This window comes from Salmo trutta, chromosome 24, assembly GCF_901001165.1.
Source record: "Salmo trutta chromosome 24, fSalTru1.1, whole genome shotgun sequence".
Lineage (NCBI taxonomy): Eukaryota > Metazoa > Chordata > Actinopteri > Salmoniformes > Salmonidae > Salmo > Salmo trutta.
In genome coordinates, this window is record NC_042980.1 from 22,429,042 (window position 1) to 22,454,673 (window position 25,632).

The following is a 25,632-nucleotide window of genomic DNA, read 5'->3' on the forward strand; positions in this document are numbered from 1 at the left end:
TATTGGAAACTATGGCCCTGCACTGGACTCCGGAGAAGTGAGATAATATATCGCTAGTTGATATTGGCTGCTAACACAAATGACTTTCAGCACAAAATGCAGGTGTAAAAGGCAGTTTATTTCTGTAGCCTATCTTACGTTTTGAAAATAAATCAGTTTATGGCTGGCTGCATTTGCGCAAACGAAACGTGCGCACACGTGCATTTGCATGAGCGGGGGACGCAAGTTTTGTACCACTCTTTTTTTGGGAGTCGCAGGTCAAAAATGAAAATAAAAACACTGGGATACTGGCAACAAATCTAGTTGGGTTGGATATAGTAATAGTAGACTACAGTATTTCTTACAATCTTCTATTTTGGCTGGAATTGCGTTGGTCATTGTTAATAAATGCAGCATTTATTCCCCCCCAAAAATGTTTTGCCTGCACTAAAATATATCGGACTAGTAAAGGCCCAGCTCAATAATTTTGTAAAGAGATGTAAACTAAATGTATTTGAGTGTTTACCAGCATTTGTAACTTGAGTCTGATAATTATATGTACAAAACAGTTCATTTGATACTTGTGGAATATAAAAATACTTGCTTGATATAGGTTTTCAGTTTCTTTAAATACTTTGCAAATGCAACTTATTTATTTTTGTTGTTGTAATTTTTACCCCCTTTTTCTCCCCAACTTCATGATATCCAATTACGATCTTGTCTCATCACTGCAACTCCACAACGGGCTCGGGAAAAACAAAGGTCGTGTCATGTGTCCTCTAAAACATGACACACTTCTTAACACCCGCTCGCTTAACCCAGAAGCACCAATGTGTCAGAGGAAACACAGTTCAACTGAGGACCTTGGTCAGCCTGCAGGTTCCTGGCCAACCACAAGGAGTCGCTAGAGCGCAATGAGCCAAGTAAACCCCCCCCCAGCAAAACCCTCCCCTAACACAGACAACACTGGGCCAATTGTACACCGTCCTATGGGATCAAACTCCAGGCTGTAGTGACACCGTAACACAGTGCCTTAGACTGCTGTGCCACTCAGGAGGCCCACAACTTATTTCTATGTGAAAACTGAAATGGTCTATTCATTCCTTTTCCATAGACACTCTTATCCAGAGGAATTTACAGTAGTGAGTGCATACATTTTCCGATTTTTTTCATGCTGGTCCCCCATGGGAATTGAACCCATAACCCTAGCATTGCAAGCACCATGCTCTACTAACTGAGCCATATCATCACATTATATCCTCACAAACCACCTGATGCCTCAATGTACTCAATTAATGTATTATGCATTGTTTTTCTTCATGGTGATGAACAATCTACAGGTACAAACCTAGATGACCACATTAAGTGGTTTGTAAGGATGGTAGATTAATACTGCACAAAACAGTTTTTTTTTGTTGTTTGATAAAGAAAAATATTTAATTGGATGTGGATGTTTTGTGTCTTTTCTCATAACTTTGCACATTTTGATGTAAATGTTTGAGGACAGGGTTTTGTTCTTTCTGGATTCCATTACAATGACAATTGCAGAGAAAGGGACAGGGCAACAACTCTTACAATTCCAACTATTGAATCTTGCAAAATACTGTTCTTAATTAAACAACTACCTTTTTTGCCAAAGATCAGATGCAGAATTTTTTATTTTTTTTCCTACGCTACAGATGTCTATATCTCCGCTAATACTAGTAAAGGCCAAGTGTACTATTTTGTGAGAAAAAAATCATATTTTTTATTCATATATTTTGTTATTCAGATTTATCAGGGTGTGCTGCAGCACCCTCAGCACCCATACGGCTATGCTTTTATAATAATGACCTCTCTTTCTCCATCTCTCTCTCTCTCTTTCTTCTCCCTCCCCCTCAACCCGCCCCCCTACAGGAGTACAAGGCGTGTAACCTGGAGGCGTGTCCAGAGGTAAAGAGGAACACCCCCTGGACCCCATGGATGCCCATCAACGTGACCCAGGGCGGGGCACGCCAAGAGCAGAGGATGCGATACATGTGCCGCGCCCAGCTGGCAGACCCCCACGAGTTGCAGATCGGACGACGCAAAGTAGAGACCCGGTTCTGTCCCAACGACGGCACGGTTGCCTGCGAGACCGACAGTGAGTATCCGATGTGGAATCGCTAGTTAGTTGTGATGTGCTAGTAGCAACCATTAAGCAAGTGACATGTATTGTGTTGGTGTGCAGAGGGTTGGGAGTTAACGCCCAAGATTAAATATAATTTTCACTTTAAAACCACCCACTCTCAATCTATATTATAGACGGCTCTGGGCTCGTGGTAATGACTGGAGCAGGATGGATGGAGGGGTATCAAATACATCAAACACATGGTTTCCAGCTGTTTGATAGCATGCCATTTGCTCCCTTCCATTATTATAAGCTGTCCTCCCATCAGCAGCCTCCTGTGGTATCCTCCCCCTGGGTAGTACAGTGATGTAGAGCATGTTGAAGGAATCCTCCTGTTAGTGTCTGTTAGTGTGTTAGTGTCTAATAGTGTCTAAGTGTCTAATAGTGTCTAAGTGTCTAATAGTGTCTGAGTGTCTAATAGTGTCTGAGTGTCTAATAGTGTCTGAGTGTCTAATAGTGTCTAAGTGTCTAATAGTGTCTGAGTGTCTAATAGTGTCTGAGTGTCTAATAGTGTCTAAGTGTCTAATAGTGTCTGAGTGTCTAATAGTGTCTAATAGTGTCTGAGTGTCTAATAGTGTCTGAGTGTCTAATAGTGTCTGAGTGTCTAGTGTCTGAGTGTCTAATAGTGTCTAAGTGTCTAATAGTGTATGAGTGTCTAATAGTGTCTAATAGTGTCTGAGTGTCTAATAGTGTCTAATAGTGTCTAATAGTGTCTGAGTGTCTAATAGTGTCTAATAGTGTCTGAGTGTCTAATAGTGTCTGAGTGTCTAATAGTGTCTGAGTGTCTAATAGTGTCTCAGTGTCTAATAGTGTCTCAGTGTCTAATAGTGTCTAATAGTGTCTGAGTGTCTAATAGTGTCTGAGTGTCTTATAGTGTCTAATAGTGTCTGAGTGTCTAATAGTGTCTGAGTGTCTAATAGTGTCTAATAGTGTCTCAGTGTCTAATAGTGTCTAATAGTGTCTGAGTGTCTAATAGTGTCTGAGTGTCTAATAGTGTCTAATAGTGTCTGAGTGTCTAATAGTGTCTGAGTGTCTAATAGTGTCTGAGTGTCTAATAGTGTCTAATAGTGTCCATCAGCGTCCTTTAGTGTCTGTTAGTATGTTAGTGTTTGTGTCTTCATGTCAAAGTGAAGAAATTCAATGAAGAACGGGTAAGATTGTGATTCCCTTAACAGAGTCACTCCCGCTCCCGCCCTTTACCTGCGCTTCATTGAATTTCTTCACTTTGACATGAGGAGCACCGGTCGAAGCGGGGTTCGTCTCCTTTGAACATGAGCCATTTGACCCTCGGTTGATCCGCATGGAGGGGTGGACTCTTTTCCGGCTACGGGCCGTCAAGTCGCCTTCGAGCCGTATTGTGCAGTGCACTACTTACCTGGAAACAAGGTCGCCAAGGACTAGCGCTACTGTATCTGGCGTCCTCCAGCTGGAGAGGGCATCCTATTCCTACTGCTTGACTCCGTCCGTCACCGCGAGAGACCTGAGGGTGACAGAAGAGTGGGATTATTCGACCATGCGTCGGATGGTAGCGCCCTCTGCACTGTATGGAACTGTAACACTATGTGTGGGTTTCGCCGGTGTGAGTGATACATGTTCCCATTCCGCCCCTGCGCATCTTACCATGTGCGCGTATGCATGTAGGGTACCTCCCTTTCGGCCTGCATTTTTATCCGCTCTGTTCACCATTGGGGTAGGTCCCGGGTCCTCGGAACCTAGGACCCATCCGTAGACGGTATGTTTTTGCTAAGGGTTAGTCACATGCCATCCCACTTCATGCTCCGAGAAGCGTGAAAGGAAGCTCCCATCTTAATGTGTAGAGTCCCGTACTCAGGCGAACCTGAGACCTGGTAGTACCTAACCGCTAAGCACCGGCCATCTCCCTTTAATGCTCACTCTTGACGGGCCACGTCAAGGTTGGCGTTCAATTCAAACCATCGCGGTTTAGAGTTACCTAAGTAAGCGGGGGACGCGCGTTTAAACGTTTCACCACAGAGGCTCTGTGATCAGACTGATGTTGCCGAAACTCCATCAGCCGTCTCTCAGAACTTAGTACCCCCCTCCCAGCCGGGGCCGGGGATGCGTTCGAGCCACCATTCTCTGGTTGGCTACTCTTGTTTGCATCGTTATCGACACCTGAGAACAGGTGACCTACAAGGAGGGATTGGAAGCGCCCTACTAGAGGGCTAAGTCCCTTGCCTCCCTGCACTAACATGCCAGAGACAGTTCGACCTGCCCTAGCCAGGTGTCATACAAGAAGGGAACGGAGGGGTCCCACTAGAGGGCCCCCTCCCTACCTCCTTGCACTAACCTGTCAGAGATAGATCTACTCACACCCACCAGGTGTCATACAAGGAGGGATTGCAGAGGCCCTACTAGAGGGCACCTCCCTTACCTCCTCATACTATCCTGCAGGCAGGCGCTTGATATTGGAGCCCGAGGGGGGAAGACCCGGTTCACCGGCAACCCCCAATCCCCTTCGGACGTGGCCCACAGGTGCGCCATGCAGCCGTGCCTAACAGTGAAAGGGGGAATTGAGACGGTCAGGCGCAACCCAGGCGATGTGGCGAACTGGGCTCGGGCGGGGGCCGACGCCACCCTCCCGAATCAGAACCCCATACCGAGGGAAAGGAGGAGCCTATCCCATCTTTGGAGAGTTGTAGAGTCTCGCGCCGTTTACCCGCTTTTCATTGGTCTATTTCGCTCGACGGCCTTCCGATCTGCTTTTGTTTAGTGGCCTTCCGACCGGCAACCGTTTTTATTTATGATTATATATTGTTCTCCTTTCTTGTACTGTATTTGATTGCCCGCTTCACTATTTATCTGGGCTTATAGATCGAGACCTGCTGTGGATATGGGTACGGCCCGGCGTGAGATTTACACCGTCTCCCCCGAATTTTCAAGGGCCAGCGAGAGCTCACTGGACGCCGCCCGAACCGCGAAGCTTTCCAGGGCTTGGGCCCCTCTCTCGGGGTGAACCCATTCCAGAGCGCCCTGCCCTTCACAAAGAAAAGAGAACTCTCCCCGGGGATCCCGCCAGCTTCTCCGGTATCGGTCGCGTTACCGCACTGGACGCCTCGCGGTGCCCGTCTCCACCACTCCGGATTCGGGGATCTGAACCAACTCCCTTTCGATCGACCGGAGGCCATCGCCCCTCCCTTCTGAACGGCGTTCGCCCATCTCTTAGGACCGACTGACCCATGTTCAACTACTGTTCACATGAAACCCTTCTCCACTTCGGCCTTCAAAATTCTTGTTTGAATATTTGCTACAACCACCAAGTTAGTGTTTGTTAACGTTTGTTAGTGTGTTAGTGTCTATTAGTATGTTAGTGTTTGTTAGTGTCTATTAGTGTGTTAGTGTCTGTTAGTATGTTAGTGTTTGTTAGTGTATTAGTGTGTTAGTGTGTTAGTGTCTGTTAGTGTGTTAGTGTCTTAGTGTGTGTTAGTGTCTGTTAGTGTGTTAGTGTTTGTTAGTGTATTAGTGTGTTAGTGTGTTAGTGTCTGTTAGTGTCTGTTAGTGTGTTAGTGTCTGTTAGTGTATGTTAGTGTATTAGTGTGTTAGTGTGTTAGTGTGTTAGTGTCTGTTAGTGTGTTAGTGTCTGTTAGTGTCTGTTAGTGTCTGTTAGTGTGTTAGTGTCTGTTAGTGTGTTAGTGTATGTTAGTGTGTTAGTGTCTGTTAGTGTGTAAGTGTTTGTTAGTGTATTAGTGTGTTAGTGTCTGTTAGTGTGTTAGTGTTTGTTAGTGTATTAGTGTGTTAGTGTCTGTTAGTGTGTTAGTGTCTGTTCGTTTCTGTTAGTGTCTATTAGTGTGTTAGTGTCAGTTGGTGTGTTGGTGTCTGTTTGTGTCTGTTGGTGTGTTTGTGTCTGTTGGTGTGTTAGTGTCTGTTGGTGTGTTAGTGTGTGTTAGTGTCTGTTGGTGTGTTGGTGTCTATTAGTGTGTTGGTGTCTGTTGGTGTCTGTTGGTCTGTTGTTGTCTGTTGGTGTGTTGGTGTCTGTTGGTGTGTTGGTGTCTGTTGGTGTGTTGGTGTGTGTTGGTGTCTGTTGGTGTGTTGGTGTCTGTTGGTGTGTTGGTGTCTATTAGTTTGTTGGTGTCTATTAGTGTGTTGGTGTGTGTTGGTGTCTGTTGGTGTGTGTTGGTGTCTGTTGGTGTCTGTTGGTCTGTTGTTGTCTGTTGGTGTGTTGGTGTGTTGGTGTCTGTTGGTGTGTTGGTATCTGTTGGTGTGTTGGTGTCTATTAGTGTGTTGGTGTCTATTAGTGTGTTGGTGTGTGTTGGTGTGTTGGTGTCTATTAGTGTGTTTGTGTCTGTTGGTGTTTTGGTGTTTGTTGGTGTCTGTTGGTGTGTTGGTGTCTATTAGTGTGTTGGTGTCTATTAGTGTCTTGGTGTGTGTTGGTGTGTGTTGGTGTGTTGGTGTCTATTAGTGTGTTTGTGTCTGTTGGTGTGTTGGTGTCTGTTGGTGTGTTGGTGTCTGTTGGTGTGTTGGTGTCTGTTGGTGTGTTGGTGTCTGTTAGTGTGTGGGTCTCCCAGCAGGCATGCAATGCTGCTGGTCACAGTCCGACGCTCCTCTCCTGGTGGTAGCGTTACGCTCTCCGCCCACAGTATCGATGAACTGTAGCTGGCTGACAGTAGCCAGGCTGGCCAGGGTGGGCTGTGTAGGCAGGGCGGGCAGGTAGGAGGACAGGCTCAGAGAGCAGCTGATGAACTGCTTCTGAATGGGAAATACAGTCCAGACTGGACAGGATTGAAGGGAAGGCTGGTCTCTCTCTCTCTCTGTCTCTCTCTCTCTCTATGTCTGGCCAGGTCGCTCTGTCTGTTGTATATACAGTATATTCAGTTAGTGAGGTCACTGTAAAACACTTAAACACTTCCCAAAGTGTCACAGTCTAGCCAGACTTACCCAGAATAAGACCAGAGCTGTAAGATATGAATAAAGTAAGACTCCTTCCTCAGAACAGAGAGGAGATGATTTTTCAGTTGTATGACTCTCCATGGAGGCAGGATTGAATAATCTGAATAGCTTCGGAATGGAGAGTGTGTTTCAGTATAAAGAAAGCCTGGTTCTATTGATCCCCTGGTATCAGTGATCTTTCGCTTGTATGTGTGAGCTATTCCATACACCTATATGATATACAACGGTATCATACTACTCTATCTCTATGACCTGTGTAATGTAGAAATGATTCAGTGTATTGAGCAGACCAGTGACCTGTGTATTAACCCTTTCCTCTACTGCTAGCTCTAGTGGAGGACCTCCTGAGGACCCCTGTGGTACGAGTGGCAGGCTCCGACTGGTCGTCATGGGAGACGTGGTCCGCCTGCTCCCAGGACTGTGCCAAAGGGTACCGCACCCGCAAGCGCACCTGTACCACCCCAGAGGGCAAGGCTGCCCCGCCAGCCTGCAGGGGCTCACCCGTGGAGTACCAGGACTGCAACTCTCAGGCCTGCCAAGGTAAAGGGGAAGAGAACATGCACACACACACACACAAACACACACACACACACACACACGCACACACATACACACACACTATATCCATAACTATACATCAATGACCTCCAGTTGTGGTTAGCATAATACACCCATTAAAACACACCAGTAGGGAGAGAGCTGTATGCTGAGAGAGCTGTATGCTGAGAGAGCTGTATGCTGAGAGAGCTGTATGCTGATGCTAGTCCTGTAAAGTTATGCTGAGGGGATCATTAGTTCCATTAGCTAATGAAACAGAACCAAGGAGTCCTTGGTTACAGTAGCTGAGTCTTTGTAGCGTTTAAACTAAAGCTTCTCATCATCCCCTAATCATGCAGTTGGCCTGCTATAACCAGTAGTAACTCCACCAAGCTCTGCTCTTAACACTCATGTAAATGGAATGTGGACTGGCTATATTCATGTTGTATGGTTGGTGTATCACTGATGATCATCCCTTGAGTGTATCGTTTAGTAATGGTCATTGGCTGTGTGTGCCAGCCTATTCTCTTATGTCTATATGCTCTACTCTTAATTAACCTGACCTAAATGACTCAGTCTGTAATTTCTGTCTGTCTGTCTGTCTGTCTGTCTGTCTGTCTGTCTGTCTGTCTGTCTGTCTGTCTGTCTGTCTGTCTGTCTGTCTGTCTGTCTGTCTGTCTGTCTGTCTGTCTGTCTGTCTGTCTGACAGTTGGATGTTATGTGACTGAGGGAGGGAGGGCGCATGCGAGGGAGGGAAAGAGGGAGAGAAGTCCTTGATTGAGAGACAGAGAAAGAGAGAGTGAGGGAGGGAGAGAGAGAGAGAGGTCCTTGACTGATAGACAGAGGAAGACAGAGAGGGAGGGAGAGGTACCTGATTTACAGAGGCAGAGCAAGACTGACAGAAAGAGACAGAGACAGAGACAGAGAGACCGTGAAATTGACAGATGGAGTGGCAAGGGAGAAGAAAAAAGATTTTCACAAGATTGAGAGATGGTAAAGAGTGAGAGATGGTAAAGATTGAGAGATGGTAAAGATTGAGAGATGGTAAAGAGTGAAAGATGGTAAAGAGTGAGGGATGGTAAAGATTGAGAGATGGTAAAGAGTGAGAGATGGTAAAGAGTGAGAGATGGTAAAGAGTGAGAGATGGTAAAGAGTGAGAGATGGTAAAGAGTGAGAGATGGTAAAGAGTGAGAGATGGTAAAGAGTGAGAGATGGTAAAGAGCGTTACAGAGAAAGGGCTATAAGGAGAAGTCTCTGGTCCTGATGTAGCTATCTTTATTTTACAAGCCTTCTGTTTGCTGGTTTTCTTGAGAGGCTCTCTCTTTATATTCCTCTTTCCCCAAAATGTCCTTCCCAGTCCCATCACCATGCAGCACTCAGAGGGGCCAGACAGACAGCCAGAGGGGTGTGATGCAACCATAGCAGTCACGTCCCAGTTCACTCTCCCTACTGTCTAATCCACTGAAGTAAATGGAGTTTTCTAGAGCACGGGGCGATGGGGGCGAGGACGGCATTACAGCCCCGGCTCCTCTCACCACTCACCTCCATCTCTCTCTGTCAAACGCATTCTTTACTGTCTCTCTCCCCTCACCGTTCACACTCTCAGCTCAAACACTCTCATTCAGATGGACATACTGAAAGTACCTGTTCAATGGGGCGGCAGGTAGCCTAGTGGTTAGAGCGTTGGGCTCTAACCACTCCCCGAGCTGACAAGGTAAAAATCTGGCCTTCTGCCCCTGAACAAGGAAGTTAACCCACTGTTCCCCGGTAGGCCGTCATTGTAAATAAGAATTTGTTCTTAACTGACTTGCCTAGTTAAATAAAACAAATGTGAGTGGAATGACAACACACTTAATATAGCAAGTCTTTATAGAGGGGTTAAGCATAGCAGAGTTATTCTTAGGCATGAAAAGTGCTGTGTAGGGACAATGGACAGCAGTGTAGTTTTTTAAGTAGATAATCTATCTGGTCCTCTGGGTAGACTTTGGTTGTGTTTATTGCAGCTACAAGAGGATAACATTTCATATGTTTATTTTTGCCTAGTTAGTGATGAGAGAGATAGATATCTAACCTTGCTTGTATGTTTGTCTTTGCGTGTGTGTTTGTTCCTGTCCAGTGAGTGGAGCCTGGTCGTGTTGGTCGTCCTGGTCTCAGTGTTCAGTGCCCTGTGGTGGAGGGCACTACCAGCGTACCCGCTCCTGTAACAACCCCAGCCCTGGCAACGGAGGAGATATCTGTATTGGCCTACACACTGAGGAAGCGCTGTGCAACACACACACCTGTGACGGTAAGGCGCGAGCACGCACGCACCCACCCACATCCATCAGAGTCACAGGCTTCCCTGTCCTTTACATCAGGACGGTCATTACCTCTAATCAATACATTACAACTAGTCTATCATGATAATTACTCACTGATCAATACTGTGCCAATCAACACCTTGTTATGTCGCTCCAGAGAGGGCTGTGAAATGGAGTCCCCGGCCTGTCTGCTGCTTCCCTTTTGCAGCCACAGTGCCAGCCTTGTGGTGGTGCGCCTTTTGGCCCAATCTTGTGTGATGATGGGATCTGATATTTATACTGTATGTGTAACCAGGCCCTCTGCTCTGCACATCCCTCTGTGTACTGTCTCTTTTTTATTTTATTTTAACTAGGCAAGTCAGTTAAGAAGAAATTCTTATTTTCAATGACGGCCTAGGAAGAGTGGGTTAACTGCCTTGTTCAGGGGCAGAACAACAGATTTGTACCTTGTCAGCTCAGGGATTCGATCTTGCAACCTTTCGGTTACTAGTCCAACACTCTAACCACTAGGCTACGCTGCCGCTGCTCTTCTCCCAGTAGGACACTGTCATTCGTATGTGTGATTCTGAGCCAGCTAATCCCATCCTGGGTAGAAAGTTACTCCCAGACATGTCTCTGAATAAGCCCACAGCCTTAATGAGAGATGAGACACCATTTCTAAAAAGTGTATTTTTTGTTTTATCTGATTCCTAATCTATTCTTTATTTCCTGGAATTTGCTAGCCAGTGCAAATATTGCTTCTGTTGCTGCTGCGGCGTGTGGCCGTGTGTGTGTGCCTACCCGGTTGCCTGTGGTTGTCCACAGTTTACCATGCTAATGACGTGGCCATCTCATTTGTCTCCGGCTACGGTACATTTACTGACAAGCAGGACATTGGTCATCTATGCACAGATCCCTGCTCACTTCCCTACAGATACAGTGCACCTCCAATTAGCCAAAAGGCCTTATGTCTGTCAGTCCCCGGACTATCTGATGTCCCTTTCAGAGATGGCTTGACTAAAGAAATTGTGCTAACTAATGGAGGACAGGTGTGTGTGTGTGTGCTTTTGTGTTTGTGTGTGCGTGCGTGTGTGACCGTTATTACAGTGAATGCTAATAGAGGTGCCTCAGGGTTTTATTTCTGCCTTGATCCAATTCTACAGCTCAGACGCATTGGTTTGTTTGAGTGACGTAAATAAATGAATGAAATGAATGAAGCAATTATAGTAAGAGGGCTGGTTTTCTGCGTTATTAAACATAATTGTAATATTATGCGACAGTACGATGTCCATATTAGGACAGGCTCAGAGTCACAAGACCACCAACTGCTTCTGACTCTGAGGCCGTCCTAATATGGATGCCATCCTAATATGGACACCGTACCGTGGGGGTTGTATTCTGTTATTCTACCAACACTAGTTGTGGGAGATCAAAGAGCAGATGGCGCTGCTTCAACAGCCAGTGACTGAGTCTCTGACTGATACTAGAGGTAAACAGAATGGCTGCAGTCATAGAGCCTAATATATGTACAGTTTCTTTGGATTAATGGGTTTTGTCATTATGTGTTGGGAAACTGGGAGAGGATCCTTTCTGTTTACAAGTGCCTGCTGGCCGGGAAACATGGCTTACACTTGGCTCTGGACACAAACATCTTGGCTATGCACTAAACAAACTATGGGTTTGCTTTCTCAATACAGTTTACCTCACAAACGTGTGAGTCTGTTTGTATATGGCTAAGGTTGTTTGTGGCTGTGCTGTGGTGGGGCTAGTTTGTTTGTCTCATGCTCTTGGGTGGGCATGTTGGGTTCCAGGCATTTTAAGACTGCAGCAGTTACTTCAACTCAGGGTGAGTCCATGGTCATTTGTCTGTGTACTGACAGTCGCAGTGTGTGTGTGTGTGTGTGTGCAGGCGGCTGGATGGCCTGGTCTCTGTGGTCAGTGTGTGACAATGCAGGGCTGCAGGTACGTAGCAGGGTCTGTGGAGCTCAAGGCTCCGTCCCCTGTGTCGGAAACAGCACCGAGCACAGGGACTGTAATGAGATCCCAGGTGAGTCAGACACACCTTCATCATCATTGTTATCGTCGTCATCATCATTATGTAACATGGACACACACTGAAATGAGCCGTTTCATCACACACATAGGGCCAGTTTTCCAGAATAAGCCATTTCCTAGTATAAAAATCATGTTAAATTGAACGTGCTTTTAAATCCATCAGTGTCCGGGAAACTGCCCCATATACTATCAAACTCCTCCAATCCCCACCAGACAGAGGCCTTGCCCATCTGCTATCTTAATTAGTGTTAATCTCAGTAAATCAGGCTTCTCAGGCTGCTCCTCTGATGTCTCTGTCTGTTAAGGTTTCTTCCTTTATTTTTGCCGTAGTGATCTTTCAGGGCCTGGCTGCCAGAGACAAGACAAGATAGACTCACTAGCCCAGAATACCAAGTGAATTAAATCAAGGCTTCTCGCAATTAATATTAATGTGTCACAACACCAAGGATGCATCCCTAATGGCCCCCTATTCCCTATATAGTGCACTACTTTTGACCAGAGCCCTGTGCCCTGATCAAAAGTAGTAGACTATATAGGGAATAGGGCTGCCATTTGGGATGCAGACCAAATCACATCTAATTTATTGCAATTTTGTATGAGGCGATAGAAATCGTAAGGTCACTGGGATTGCGTGTGACACTGCCTGGGGGGAAATTGCCCCAAATTTAATCATTGGATTGTTGCGTCTCAATTAAAAACACACCCTTCCCTCCATCTCCCTCTCTCCCACTACCTTCCTGATGAATTAGTGGAAGGCAGACGTGGTTTAACTTTAAATGATTGGCTTTACTTTGATTAAATGATTGGCTCAGGCTACACAACATTCAACATTCAAGACATTTACAACATTCCACTGGAGAAATGATTCATTGATTGTGTTTCATGATGTTTGCTTGTTTGTTTGTGCTGTATGTACCATATACAGTATATCATCTTCCAGTTAAAATGAAAGTCTACTCTGGTGTCTTGGGGTGATTCCAGCTGTGTCTGTGGGTGGTAAGAATCTGCATGTGCTGGTAGCTGACTGTGTGTCTGTCTCTGCATGTCTGTCTGTCTGTCTGTCTGTGTGTTGTGTTGTGTTGCAGTGATTCTCCCTGCGTCTGGCTTTGATAAGGACCAGCAATGCGGAGGTAAGTAGATTGACAACCATCTACGTGTGTGCATGCGTGATCGTTTGTGGGGGGGTTGGAGGTGGGGGGGGGGGGTGTAGGGATAGAGCGAAATAGTTAGTTGTGAAGGCTGCCACTACAGTGCCTTCAGAAAGTATTCATACCCTTTGACTTACTCCACATTTTGTTGTTACAGCCTGAATTCAAAATGGATTACATACATTTTTTTCCTCATCAATCTACACACAATACCCCATAATGACAACGTGAAAACATGTTTTTAGAAATGTTAGCAAATGTATTGCTAATTTACATGTGTATTTTGTAGAAGCAGCTTTGGCAGTGATTACAGCTATGAGTCTTTCTAGGTAAGTCTTAGGGTTGTATCACATTTCAGGTAAGACCCAAATGTAGACTGTGTTGAAAGACAAAGGACTGTGAGACATGGATTTACATCTAGACACATGAAAAGTAGGAAGTATACAGAGGGTATGGGACAACAGAGGACGAACAGCAGAGGGGCTAATGATTTTGGAGCAGGGGGGAAAGGTCTCAGCTTCCGGGGTTGTAGCCGCGGGGCTATAGCGGCATGCCAGCACATCCGGCATAACATCCTTGGGTACCAGTCGGTATTGCGGAAGTGAAGTGGCCCGGGCCTTACTGAACCCCTCCCGGAGGTCCTGGTACTCCGCAGGAATGGCGCAGAGGTTTGGGGCTATTTCCAAGCCCCCAGGAAGATGTCCCGGGGCAGGCAGAGATGATTTCAGGCAATGATCGTGGCAGAACGGGCTCCAGCCCATGATGGCACCAGTAGACCAGTCAAACGAGGGATTGTGTCGCTGGAGCCAAGAGAATCCCAAGACAACAAGAACCTGCGGACACTCAGTTAGCAGGAATTGTATCGTCTCGCTGTGGTTCCGACACTTGTAGGTTGATGGGGGTGGTATGGTGGGTGACCCGGCATATAGCGCGCCCTTCTAGCACTATAATATCCATGGGAATGGAGAAGGGTTGAGTGGGGATGTCCAGCTCGGACGCCAGGGTAACATTCATAAGACTGAAATCGTCCCCTGAGTTGATGAGTATCTGGTTGCCCCACAGCAGGGTGGCATGGAGTGGGGGGCGAGTAAGAGGAGAAGCAACATTATCCTTAAGACCCATCAGAATACTCATTCCTACCAATGAGCTAGGTCTCTTGAAGGGACAGGTAGCCACATAATGACCGGCAGTCCCGCAATACAGATAACACTGGGTGTTAAGTCTGCGTACGGCTCGGGAAGAGGCAAATTGGCTGTCTTCGGAGGCTCTTGGAGGAACTCGGGTAAGCTCAGATCCTCTCGGGGACGAAGACGCCGGGGACTTCCGGAGTTCATCAGATGCAAGGTGGGATCCTTGAGTGAGCGATTGCGACCTTAATCAGACCTCTTCTCCCTCCTACTTTCCCGTAGCCGACCATCGATCCGGATGGTTAAAGTACTGAGTGAGTCGAGATCGAGATCTGTCGGTAGTTCCCGGGCTGCAAGCTTGTCCTTTACTTCCTCCGATAATCCGCGCAGGAACATGTCGAACAGCACTTTCGGGGTTCCAGGCACCCTACACTGCTAGCGTGCTGAAATCCACCGCATAGTCCGCCACACTGAGGGTGTCCTGCCGAAGCTGGAGTAACTTCCGAGCAGCCTCTCTCCCGGACACCGGAGCCTAAAACTTTTCTCACCTCCACCACGAATACCTCCAGACTGAGGCAGGCTGTGGATTGTTGCTCCCACACCACCATGGCCCAGGCGAGTGACCTCCCGGACATCAGCGTAGTAATGTAAGCTATCTTCGAGCTGTCCGAGGGGAACGAAGAAGGCTGCAGCTCAAAAATGAGGGAGCACTGGGAGAGAAAGGCCCGGCAGGTTCTGTGATCTCCATCGTAGAGCTCCGGGGGAGGTAAGCTGTGTTCCTGGGAAATCGGGGTGACAGCGCCGCTTACCAGCCGGGTTACTGAGGGGCTGGGAGGTTACCGTCGTGGTAGGCAACCCATGGAATTGCTCCCGCAAAGTGTCCAATGCTAGGTTGTGATGTTCGGCCACGTCCTGGACCCCTTCCATCAGACCGCAAGGCAACTCTTCCTGTCTACCAATGAGGGCCCCTTGGGAGGAGATGGCATAGCAGAGCTGGTCCAAATCTGCTGGTCAGTCATGGCCAGTTCGTACTATCATGTTTCAGGTTAGACCCAAAGTAACAATGTTTATTACAGCAACAGGGGCAGGCAAACGACAGGTCAAGACAGGCAGAGGTCGATAATCCAGAGTAGTGGGGCAAGGGTACAGGACGAATGGCAGGCTCAGGATCAGGTCAGGCAGAGGTCGGTAATCCAGAGTAGGGGCAAAAGCACAGGACGGCAGGCAGACACAGGGTCAGGGCAGGCAGAGTGGTCAGGCAGGCGGGCTCAGAGTCAGGACAGGCAAGGGTCAAAACCAGGAGGACGAGAAAAAGAGAGACTGGGAAAAAACAGGAGCTGAGACAAAATGCTGGTTGACTTGAACAAACAAGACGAACTGCCAACAGACAGAGAACACAGGAATAAGTACCCAGGGGATAATGTTGAAGATGAGCGGCACCTGGAGGGGGGTGGAGACAAGCACAAGGACAGGTGAAACAGATCAGGGTGTGACAGGGTTGAATATTTTGCCGGTATTTAAAACATTTTCCATCCAGAGAATAAATCACTTTTCTCCCGGGTTACCCGGGAAAACCAGAAGTGTCATTCAAAATGATTATAAAGCATATAAATATGTCTGGTATAACCTGATGCTACCTGAGCCTAATGAGCCATATACAGTATAAAATACATTTTATGAGCCAATACATAATGTGCAGTACTGTCACGTCCTGGCCAGTATAAGGGTTAATTAGTATTGTAGATTGGTCAGGACGTGACAGAGGGTATTTGTTTTTTGTGGTTCAGGGTGGTGTGTTTGTTTAAAGGGTGTTTGATGTAGTATTTCCGGGGTTGTGGTTTATAGTCTATGTTTATGTATTTCTATGTGTAGTCTGGTGAGTGTGTTTCTATGTTGTGTTGATTGGGGTTGGGACTCTCAGTTGAAGGCAGGTGTTGTCTATCTGCCTTTGTTTGAGAGTCCCATATATTGGGGTGTGTTTGTGTTTGTGATTCGTGGGTGATCTGTGTTGAGCCTATGCTTGGCCAGACTGTTAGTTGTTGTTAGTTCATTCATTTTTCTTGGTTTGTTATTTTGGTGTTCATTTTGTACTTATTAAATTCTCAAGATGAGCATACACGTACCTGCTGCGTATTGGTCTACCTTTTCAGATGACGATTTCGCATTATCGTCAGAAGACGAAGACGACAACCGTGACAAGTACATATATACTGCACATTATGTACGACAGAAAAACATAAACACCCATAGATGTAGCTAGCTATATGCTCTCTTGGTTAAATAAATGAAACTAGCTACAGTAGGCTAATCTTTTTGAGTGTTAACTGTATTGCTGTATTGTATAATACTGTATTATATGGACTGGAATTATGCACATCATTCAAACCATGATAAAGCAGAAGAGAACATACGATTCTGGTGCAGCACATGCGGCCAACAAAGTAGTATAGGCTAGTGAATTAGAAGAAGAGATGGCTGTCACTAGAGAAGGCTGTCACTTCTCTTAATGAAGGTTGAATGGTTATGGGTCTGAATAAATAACTGCTATAGCCAACCACCATTCACTCTTCTATTCACTCTTGTGTTTAACATTAAGCAAAAAAGAGCGTGCGTCCCTCTTTGAATAGTCTATTGGTATAAGAAATGCTAAAACAATAATGTCCAGCAAGCCATTCTAGTCTAGCTTTTCCTGCATGGGACTAAATTCAGTCCTCTGTAAACTGGTCATCTCTGTATACCCGTTGCAAGACCCACTGGTTGATGCTTATTTATAAAAATCTCTTAGGCCTCACTCCCCCCTATCTGAGAAATCTACTGCAGCCCTCATCCTCCACATACAACACCCGTTCTTCCAGTCAAATTATGTTAAAGGTCCCCAAAGCACACACATCCTTGGGTCGCTCCTCTTTTCAGTTCGCTGCAGCTAGCGACTGGAACGAGCTGCAACAAACACTCAAACTGGACAGTTTTATCTCAATCTCTTCATTCAAAGACTCAATCATGGACAATCTTACTAACAATTGTGGCTGCTTTGTGTGATGTATTGTTGTCTCTACCTTCTTGCCCTTTGTGCTGTTATCTGTGCCCAATAACGTTTTATGCTGCTACCATGTTGTTATGTGTTGCTACCATGCTGTGTTGTCATTTGTTGCTGCCTTAGATCTCTCTTTATGTAGTGTTGTCTGTCTTTTTGTGATGTGTGTTTTGTCCTATATTTATATTGTATTTATTTTTAATCCCAGGCCCCCGTCCCCGCAGGAGCCTTTTGCTTTTTGGTGGGCCATCATTGTAAATAAGAATATGTTCTTAACTGACTTGCCTAGTTAAATAAAGGTTAAATAAAAGTTAAATAAATAAAAACATTATTTGGAAAGGCACACACCTGTCTTTAAAAGGATCCACAGTTGACAGAGCAAAATCCAAGCTATGAGTTTGAAGGAATTGTCCGTAGAGCTCAGAGACAGGATTGTGCAGCATTGAATGTCCCCAAGAACACAGTGGCCTCAATCATTCTTAAATGGAAGACGTTTGTAACCACCAAGACTCTTCCTAGAGCTGGCCACCCGGCCAAACTGAGCAATCGGGAGAGAAGGACCTTGGTCAGGGAGGTAAACAAGAACCCGATGGTCACTCTGACAGAGCTCCAGAGTTCCTCTGTGTAGATGGGAGAATCTTCCAAAAGGACAACCATCTCTGCAACACTCCACCAATCAGGCCTTTATGGTAGAGTGGCCCGACGGAAGCCACTCCTCATTAAAAGGCACATGACAGCCCACTTGGAGTTTGCCAAAAGGCGCCGAAAGGACTCTCAGATCATGAGAAACAAGATTCTCTAATTTGATGACACCCAGATGGAACCTTTTGGCCTGAATGCCAAACATCACGTCTTGAGGAAACCTAACACCATCCCTACGGTGAAGCATGGCGGTGGCAGCATCATGCTGTGGGGATATTTTTCAGCGGCAGGGACTGGGAGACTAGTCAGGTTTGAGGGAAAGATGAACAGAGCAAAGTACAGAGAAACCCTTGATGAAAACCTGCTCCAGAGCGCTCAGGACCTCAGACTGGGGCGAAGGTTCACCTTCCAACAGGACACATGACCCTAAGCACACAGCCAAGACAATGCAGGAGTGGCTTCGGGACAAGTCTCTGAATGTCCTTGAGTGGCCCAGCCAGTGCTTGGACTTGAACCCGATTTGAACATCTCTGGAGAGGCCTGAAAATAGCTGTGTAGCGACATTTCCCATCCAACCTGACAGAGCTTGAGAGGATCTGCAGAGAAGAATGGGAGAAACTCCCCAAATACAGGTGTGCCAAGCTTGTAGCGTCATACCCAAGAAGACTCGAGGCTGGAATCGTTGCCAAAGGTGCTTCAACAAAGTACTGAGTAAAGTGTCTAAATACTGATACTGATAATGTGATAAATGTGATATTTCAGTTTTTCATTTTTAATAAATGTTTAATAAACATTTCTGAAAACCTGTTTTTGCTTTGTCATTATGGAGAATTGGGTGTAGATTAATGAGTACATTTAAAAAAAAATCTATTTTAGAATAAGGCTGTAATGTAACAAAATGTGGAAAAAGTCAAGGGGTCTGAATACTTTCTGAATGCACTGTATATAGGGCTATAAATCAATCTAGAACAGGATTATCTATTGTAGATGCAATTTGAATGGCATTAATGGAGAGAGAAACGGACTGCGAGAGAGTGCCCGCATGTGCACTGATTTAAAACAACGATTTTGGAGTGATAGCCTGTTTTAAAACTGCAGCTGCAAAAAAATATATATATCTTTACAATTAAAAAACAGGGTGACCCTCGAAAGCCAGATGGAGATGGGTAAATTAGACGCTCATTCTGGCTTTATGTTACTGTACCGTAGGCTATGCTGCAGAAAATGTAGGCCTACAGTACCTGTCACAAGAAAGAAAGTTACCATAATGAGATGATATTGTAGGTCTACATGCATTGAACTGCGCTCCATACTGAGGTAGGCTGTCTGTCCCCACCCTGAGCGTTGATGATTCATCATGCAGAGGCAGTAGAGAAGACAGATTTAGATATCACATATTATTTAACACTTCCATTTCACGCCGTGCTGTTCATATAAATAATTTATTCTAATTTACCGGTTTCTCACTGTTATTTATCCCGGGAAAAGTGAGTCGTTTTGCGCGGTAAATCCCGGTAAATCTCGGTAACCGAGTTCCCGCCATTCAACCCTAGTAAAGTCTGTAAGAGCTTTCCACACACACCTGGATTGTGCAACATTTGCCTGTTATTCTTTTCAAAATTCTTAAAGTTCTGTCAAATTGTTGTTGATCATTGCTAGACAACCATTCTCAGGTCTTGCCATAGATTTTCAAGTAAATCTTAGTCAAAACTGTAACTCGGCCACTCAGGAACATTGTCTAGCACTGTCTTCTTGGTTAGCAACTCCAGTGTAGATTTGGCCTTGTGTTTTAGGTTATTGCCCTGCTGAAAGGTGAATACATCTCCCAGTGTCTGGTGGAAAGACAACTAGCTTTTTTTTATAGGAGTTTGACTGTGCTCATAGCGCCATTCCGTTTCTTATTTATCCTGAAAAACAAACAGTCCTTAATGATTACAAGCATACCCATAACATGATGCAGCCACCACCATGCTTGAAAATATGGAGTGGTACTCAGTAATATCTTGTATTGGATTTGCCCTAAACATAACACTTTGTATTCAGGACCAAAGTTAATTGCTTTGCTACATTTTTTGCAGTATTACTTCAGGATGGGGGAGCTGCGAAAAAAGAGACGGCTAATACAGGACTCGTAAAGGCCCACTACTTTTGTGAAAAAATATGGCCATTAGAATGAGGTGTAGGTAGCCTGCTGGGAACGGTAATGGTTTGAAAAGGCTGTGCCGCCACACCATTAGACAGTTTCCAGGAAGATGCCAGGGGATCTGAGAAGAGGGAGCTTGGTACCCTTCAATAAACCAACATTTTGCTAGCCTGGTCACCGATCTGTTTGTGCTGTCTTGCCAACTCCTGTGGCTATTGAATGACCATAGGAGTTGCTATTGAATGACCATAGGAGTTGGCAAGACAGCATAAACAGATTATCGACCAGGCTACTGAGGTAGAGTTTCCCCTGAATGAACCACCATTTTACTGAAATACAATACCTGATGGAGGACAGAAAGAGAGAAAACGACAGATTACAGGCACAGATAAGTGAACCAAACATCCTGACTGATCTCCTACCATCTGTCGGCTTTGTTGTGTCTTCCCAGCATTCACCTCGCTGCACCTGATAGCCACAGGCGTGTCCTGTTTCCTGGGGGCGGGCCTTCTGTCCTTTCTGGCATACGTGTACAGCCAGCGCTTCCACAAGCCCTCCCAGGAGTCCGCCGTCATACACCCCACCACGCCCAACCACCTCAACTACAAGGGCAACACTACACCAAAGAACGAGAAGTACACGCCCATGGAGTTCAAGGTATTGTCACAGGTATTCAAGGATTGTCACACATGCAGACACGTGCTTGCATACCCACACCATGAAACACCATTTTCTGCGTAGCACAAAGATTAGGTAACACCAGTCATTCATTTGATTTTGACAGGAGATTCCATATGCATAGGTTTATTTCATTACATTAACTACTGTACAGGGGATGAGATATGGTGGGAGCTCAGAACATATATTTATTTCTCTTCACCTGGTTTCCTTACTCCACTTTCTGTTCAGAGTCTCATTCCTTATTAATGGCCCTCATTAGCCTGTTATAGCCATGGACTCCCACTGCTGTTTATAATGCTGGAACCAGCATCTTTTGAGGAATGTAAAACCTGTGTGTGCCTGTGAGTCACGGTCCGATCTCATCGATCTGTCCCACAATGGCATTGCCCTCCCTGCATGTGGCAGGGTTAGCCCTAGGACCGACGTTGTATCATGATCCACCTAGTATACATACTGTTGTTGCATATTATGCAGCAGGTAGCCTAGTGGTTAGAGAGTTGTGCTAGTAACCGAAAGGTTGCAAGATCGAATCCCTGAGCTGACAAGGTAAAAATCTGTCGTTCTGCCCCTGAACAAGGCAGTTAACCCACTGTTCCTAGGCCGTCATTGAAAATAAGAATTTGTTCTTAACTGACTTGCCTAGTTAAATAAAGGTAAAATAAAAAAATGGTATTGCCCCATAATTAGTCAAGTACTATGCTAGGACGCTCTTTATCTCAGGTGACGGTTGCTGCTTCTCAGGGCGAAACCTGATTATTTTCAGCCACCAGCTGGCTGAGTGATGTGTTTGTGGCTGAGTGAGGCTGGGGCCTAATGTGTTGCTGAGTCTGGGTCCTCATGCTGGGCCCTAATTATGAGAGTCATACGATGAGAGCAGCTATGTCTCATTAGGTTAACGACCAGACCAGGCAGGTTTTTGCCTGGCATCCTAGCTAGCTATTTGCCTGGCATCCTTATGGATTTCTCTAAGTTTCACCATTGAGTGCAGCATTAACCAGGCTACCTAGCTAGAGCCACTGGCTCAACCTGAGAACTACTGCTGTTATTGTTGCTTTAGCCATCACATTATGCAGTTGTTTCTTCACAGGCCCTCACCACCCAACGTTGTTGTGCATTTCACTGATTCTGTAACCCATTTACAGAGCGGTGTTTGGCCTAGAGCTGTTAACATAAATGACATTACTCAGCAGCCCTCTGTAAAGTGTTCCCTTTGTCGGCGCTTTGTGGCGTCTAGCGACATGCCTCTAAAGTGCAAGTGCATTAAATTAAGTGTGTCCCAAACGGGACCTAATTTCCTATATAGTGTACTCATTTCCTTATGGGCCCTAGTAGTGCACTATAAAGGGAATAGGGTGCGTTTTGGGATACAAAGTAAATGTTTTTGTATTTTGTTTTTTGGAGGCGCCTACTGTAATTTATTCATGCCTCTCATATTTGTTCATTGATTACGCTTGATGTTTGGCTGCTAAATCATATTTGTTGAAGGGTTGTACCTTGCTTAGAAATCCACTTACAGTACCCAGCACTGTTGCCCACTTTTCAACCTGTAAGAGTCTAATATATTGATATTGCTCCTGTCTGAGTCGTTGGTAAACTAACCCATTTGTTACAGCACTGGTATAAAACTCTTATGTCACTGTTATAACACTGTTATGACTGTTTTCTCTACTCTTCCCACCTCACCCAGAAAAACACTTTACTGAACAGTACGTACCTTTTCAACTGATCAGTGTTTTTTGTCTAATTTTGTAGCCACTGTCACCTGTTATGACACTGTCTTCTCTCCTCCTCCAGACCCTGAACAAGAATAACCTGCTCCCAGATGAGAGATCTAACTTCTACCCAACGCCCCTGCAGCAGACTAACATGTACACCACCACCTACTACCCCACAGCGCTGGGCAAATATGACTACAACAGGCCTGACTCCTCCCCTTCCCCCTGCAGGACCTATAACAACAGCTGAGACAGCCCCCCCCCCCATGGCCCCCGGCCCCGCCCACCCAGACTGAACTGAACTCCACCCCGATCACCATGGTGACAGAAGGCATGGTGACTGAACCCAACCTCTGACCTGGAACTAATTTTTGCTCCCCTCTCCTTTATCCCATGGTATCTCCCAAATGGTGTGGGGGGGGGAGTAAGGGTATACCTGGAACATACCATCAGCACTCTGTAGGGGTGCTGATGCCTCCAATAGACTCGCTAAGTAGAGCCAGGAATTTGATCATAGTTTGGGGTGTATTTTGGGGTGTGTGAGTACTGGACATCACAGTGTCAACATAGTGCTTCGGTGGAGAGATAAATGATGAACTCTATAAGACACTATAAGCTACAGTATGGAGTTGGAGAACTACTTATCCCTGTGGAACTTGACAACTTGAGCGCCTGGTGTGTTGCTATCCAGAGAGGCTAGAGACCTGGCCTTAGGAGAAAACTCAAATGGCCGCCACCTCTCTTCCCTGGTCTGTCTGGTCACCTCTATGATTGAGTCTCTTTTTTTACTTAATTTCATTTTTACTCCCTTTTTCTCCCCAATTTTCAATCTTGTCTCATCGCTGCAACTCCCCAATGGGCTCGGGAGAGGCAAAGGTTGAGTCATGTGTCCTCCGAAACATTACCAGCCTAACCGCGCTCCTTAACACCACCGCCAGCTTAACCCGGAGGCCAGCCACACCAATGTGTCAGAGGAAACACTGTTCAACTGGCGAATGGCGTCAGCCTGCGGGAACCTGGCCCACGACAAGGAGTCGCTAGAGCACGATGAGCCAAGTAAAGCCCCACCGACCAAACCCTCCCCTAACCCGGATGACACTGGGCCAATTGTGCGCCGTCCTATGGGACTCCCGGGCCATGGCCGGTTGTGGCACAGCCCGGGAATGAACCTGGTCTGTAGTAACGCCTCTAGCACTGCGATGCAGTGACTTAGACTGCTGCGCCACTTGGGAGGCCTATGAATGAATCTCAATGACACCAACATCCCCTCGGTCTGCAGCATCCATCCCCATGATAAACACCTAATTCTCCCAACAACAAAAGCAGTTACCCAGAACAACCCTACCAGCGCATATCATTGTGTCTGTCCTTCAGTATGGTGGATGCGAATCGGGAGGGAACAAAAAAAAGAACTCAATTAATTCAAGAGATGAAGAGATCAATATCAGTTCTATTGTGTTTGGAGGTGGATGGATGCACTCAGGTCACCTCGCCTCATCAAATGACACGAGGAGGACAAGTACCTGGGACTTCAGCTCTGCTGTGGCGCCATGTTTTTGGGTGGTACTATGGGACCAGGGGAACAGAGGCACATCCAGGAATGGCAGCGTGTGATCTGTTATAGGAAAAGTGCCTACACTAGACCACATAGATACAGACATACTCACTGCTGGAGAGAATCTCTCTATCTGCTTATGTCCAAACAAGGCCCACACCTCAGGCTGGCTGTGTTATGTACTGTATCGGTATGTTCACAAAGGCAATGTTTCCCAGGGAATGATCTGAACATGGGCTACAGAGATGAGGTGTCTGACTGAAATACAGTTGGAATCATCCAGCTTTGGGTATACAATAGAGAGGATCATGTGGGGTCAAATTTGACTTTCTATTACTTATTTTTTATGCTGATATAAAGACTTTTGGAAGGAATTCCCTTGGTTCTAGAATGGAATGGATGTATTCTACTGAGTACTATACCTACCTACCGCTCAGTGGTCATATTAAATATGGCTGCAACCGAATTTCTATGATATCATACAAGGTGGGATAAAGAGATAGTAGTGGGGCATTTTTTATGAGGGAGGTTATTTGTTTGATGTTCAAGAGAGCAGTAGGATAGGAGGAAATGTTTTATTTCACAAATAAGGGATGGCTGATTCACTTTTGAGTTTCTCATCAGTTTCACACCACAACATAAAAAAAAATCACAAGCAGCTTAGTAGCCAATATGTGTCTGACAAATGAAAGGAGAATTTTGCTTTATTACAACCACGTCTTTATTTCTGATGGCATGTTATAGAAGGTTCCAGACCTTTTTGTTGTTGCAATTTCACTTGTTTTTGAGAAACATACCCCCCAACCAGCGAGTCACAACCTCATCCTCGTTGTGCAGTACGGGAGCTCTGAAAAAACATGAACAAATGCTCCAAAAACACTCCTTTTAGAAACGGAAAACCTTCAGTATAGTGATGCAGGTCTTTAGATATTGTACACATGAAATTGTGTCATTCCGAACTTTATCCTCAACATTATATTCCATTTTGTGCAACTCTAGCTGTTTCCCCTATCCAGCTGTTCCATTCTCCTAGTAGCCTGCTGCTAAAATGGATGGAGAGGTATCATTCGAGTCGCAACAAAATGGAATATAACGTTGTGCATAAAGTTCTGAATGACACAATTTCATGTGTACAACATCTAAAGACCTGCATCACTATACTGAGAGGGTTTCTGTTTGACAAACATATTTTTGGAGCATTTGTTCATGTTTTTTCAGAGCCCCTTGCACAACAAGGATGAGGAAATGACTTGCTGGTTGTGGTAAGTTCATTTTAAAAAAGTGAAATTGCAAAATAAGTGTCTGGACCCTAGTATAATACTCCAATTCAGTACATGATAAAATAGAGATTTGGTTGTAAAAACACACACTTTTCTCCTTTAAGATTTTACAAAAATAAAATAATGTAGAAGCAAATATTCAGTCTGACTGTAGCGAATATCAATGTGTCCCTCTCTTTGCAATGCTAAATCATGCTTAGAAATGCTTTGGTATGAGATGATTGTTTTGTGTGTGTTTGCGTGCACATGTTTGCGTGTGAGTATGTTTGCTTGCTTCGTATGTGTATGCCTGTGAGAGTGAATGAGGAGAGGAACAGACAACTGTATATATTTTATACAATGTAAATGTAATTCTTTCTTACATATGACTGTATATAATGGGATCTGTAAAGGGGTATGTGCA

The 25,632-nt window shown here is 45.5% G+C and overlaps 1 protein-coding gene and 1 long non-coding RNA gene across 2 annotated transcripts in view; one reads left to right on the forward strand and one right to left on the reverse strand.

Moving 5' to 3' along the window:
- LOC115161495 (semaphorin-5B) overlaps window positions 1-23,268 on the forward strand; it is a gene marked incomplete at its 5' end in the record, with an annotated part of 126,549 nt that extends 103,281 nt beyond the window's left edge. The window contains 7 exons of the mRNA XM_029712475.1: window positions 1,876-2,101; window positions 7,361-7,573; window positions 9,687-9,857; window positions 11,759-11,896; window positions 12,990-13,034; window positions 20,450-20,655; window positions 22,474-23,268. Coding sequence (XP_029568335.1) covers window positions 1,876-2,101; window positions 7,361-7,573; window positions 9,687-9,857; window positions 11,759-11,896; window positions 12,990-13,034; window positions 20,450-20,655; window positions 22,474-22,644 — 1,170 coding nt within the window. The remainder of the gene's footprint in view (window positions 1-1,875; window positions 2,102-7,360; window positions 7,574-9,686; window positions 9,858-11,758; window positions 11,897-12,989; window positions 13,035-20,449; window positions 20,656-22,473) is intronic.
- Window positions 4,838-5,374, reverse strand: LOC115160943 (uncharacterized). Its single transcript, XR_003869140.1, has 3 exons — window positions 5,265-5,374; window positions 5,009-5,011; window positions 4,838-4,848 (listed from the first exon to the last, which is right to left on the reverse strand). It is a non-coding gene; the product is annotated as an uncharacterized LOC115160943 (long non-coding RNA).
- Window positions 23,269-25,632: the final 2,364 nt, after the last annotated feature.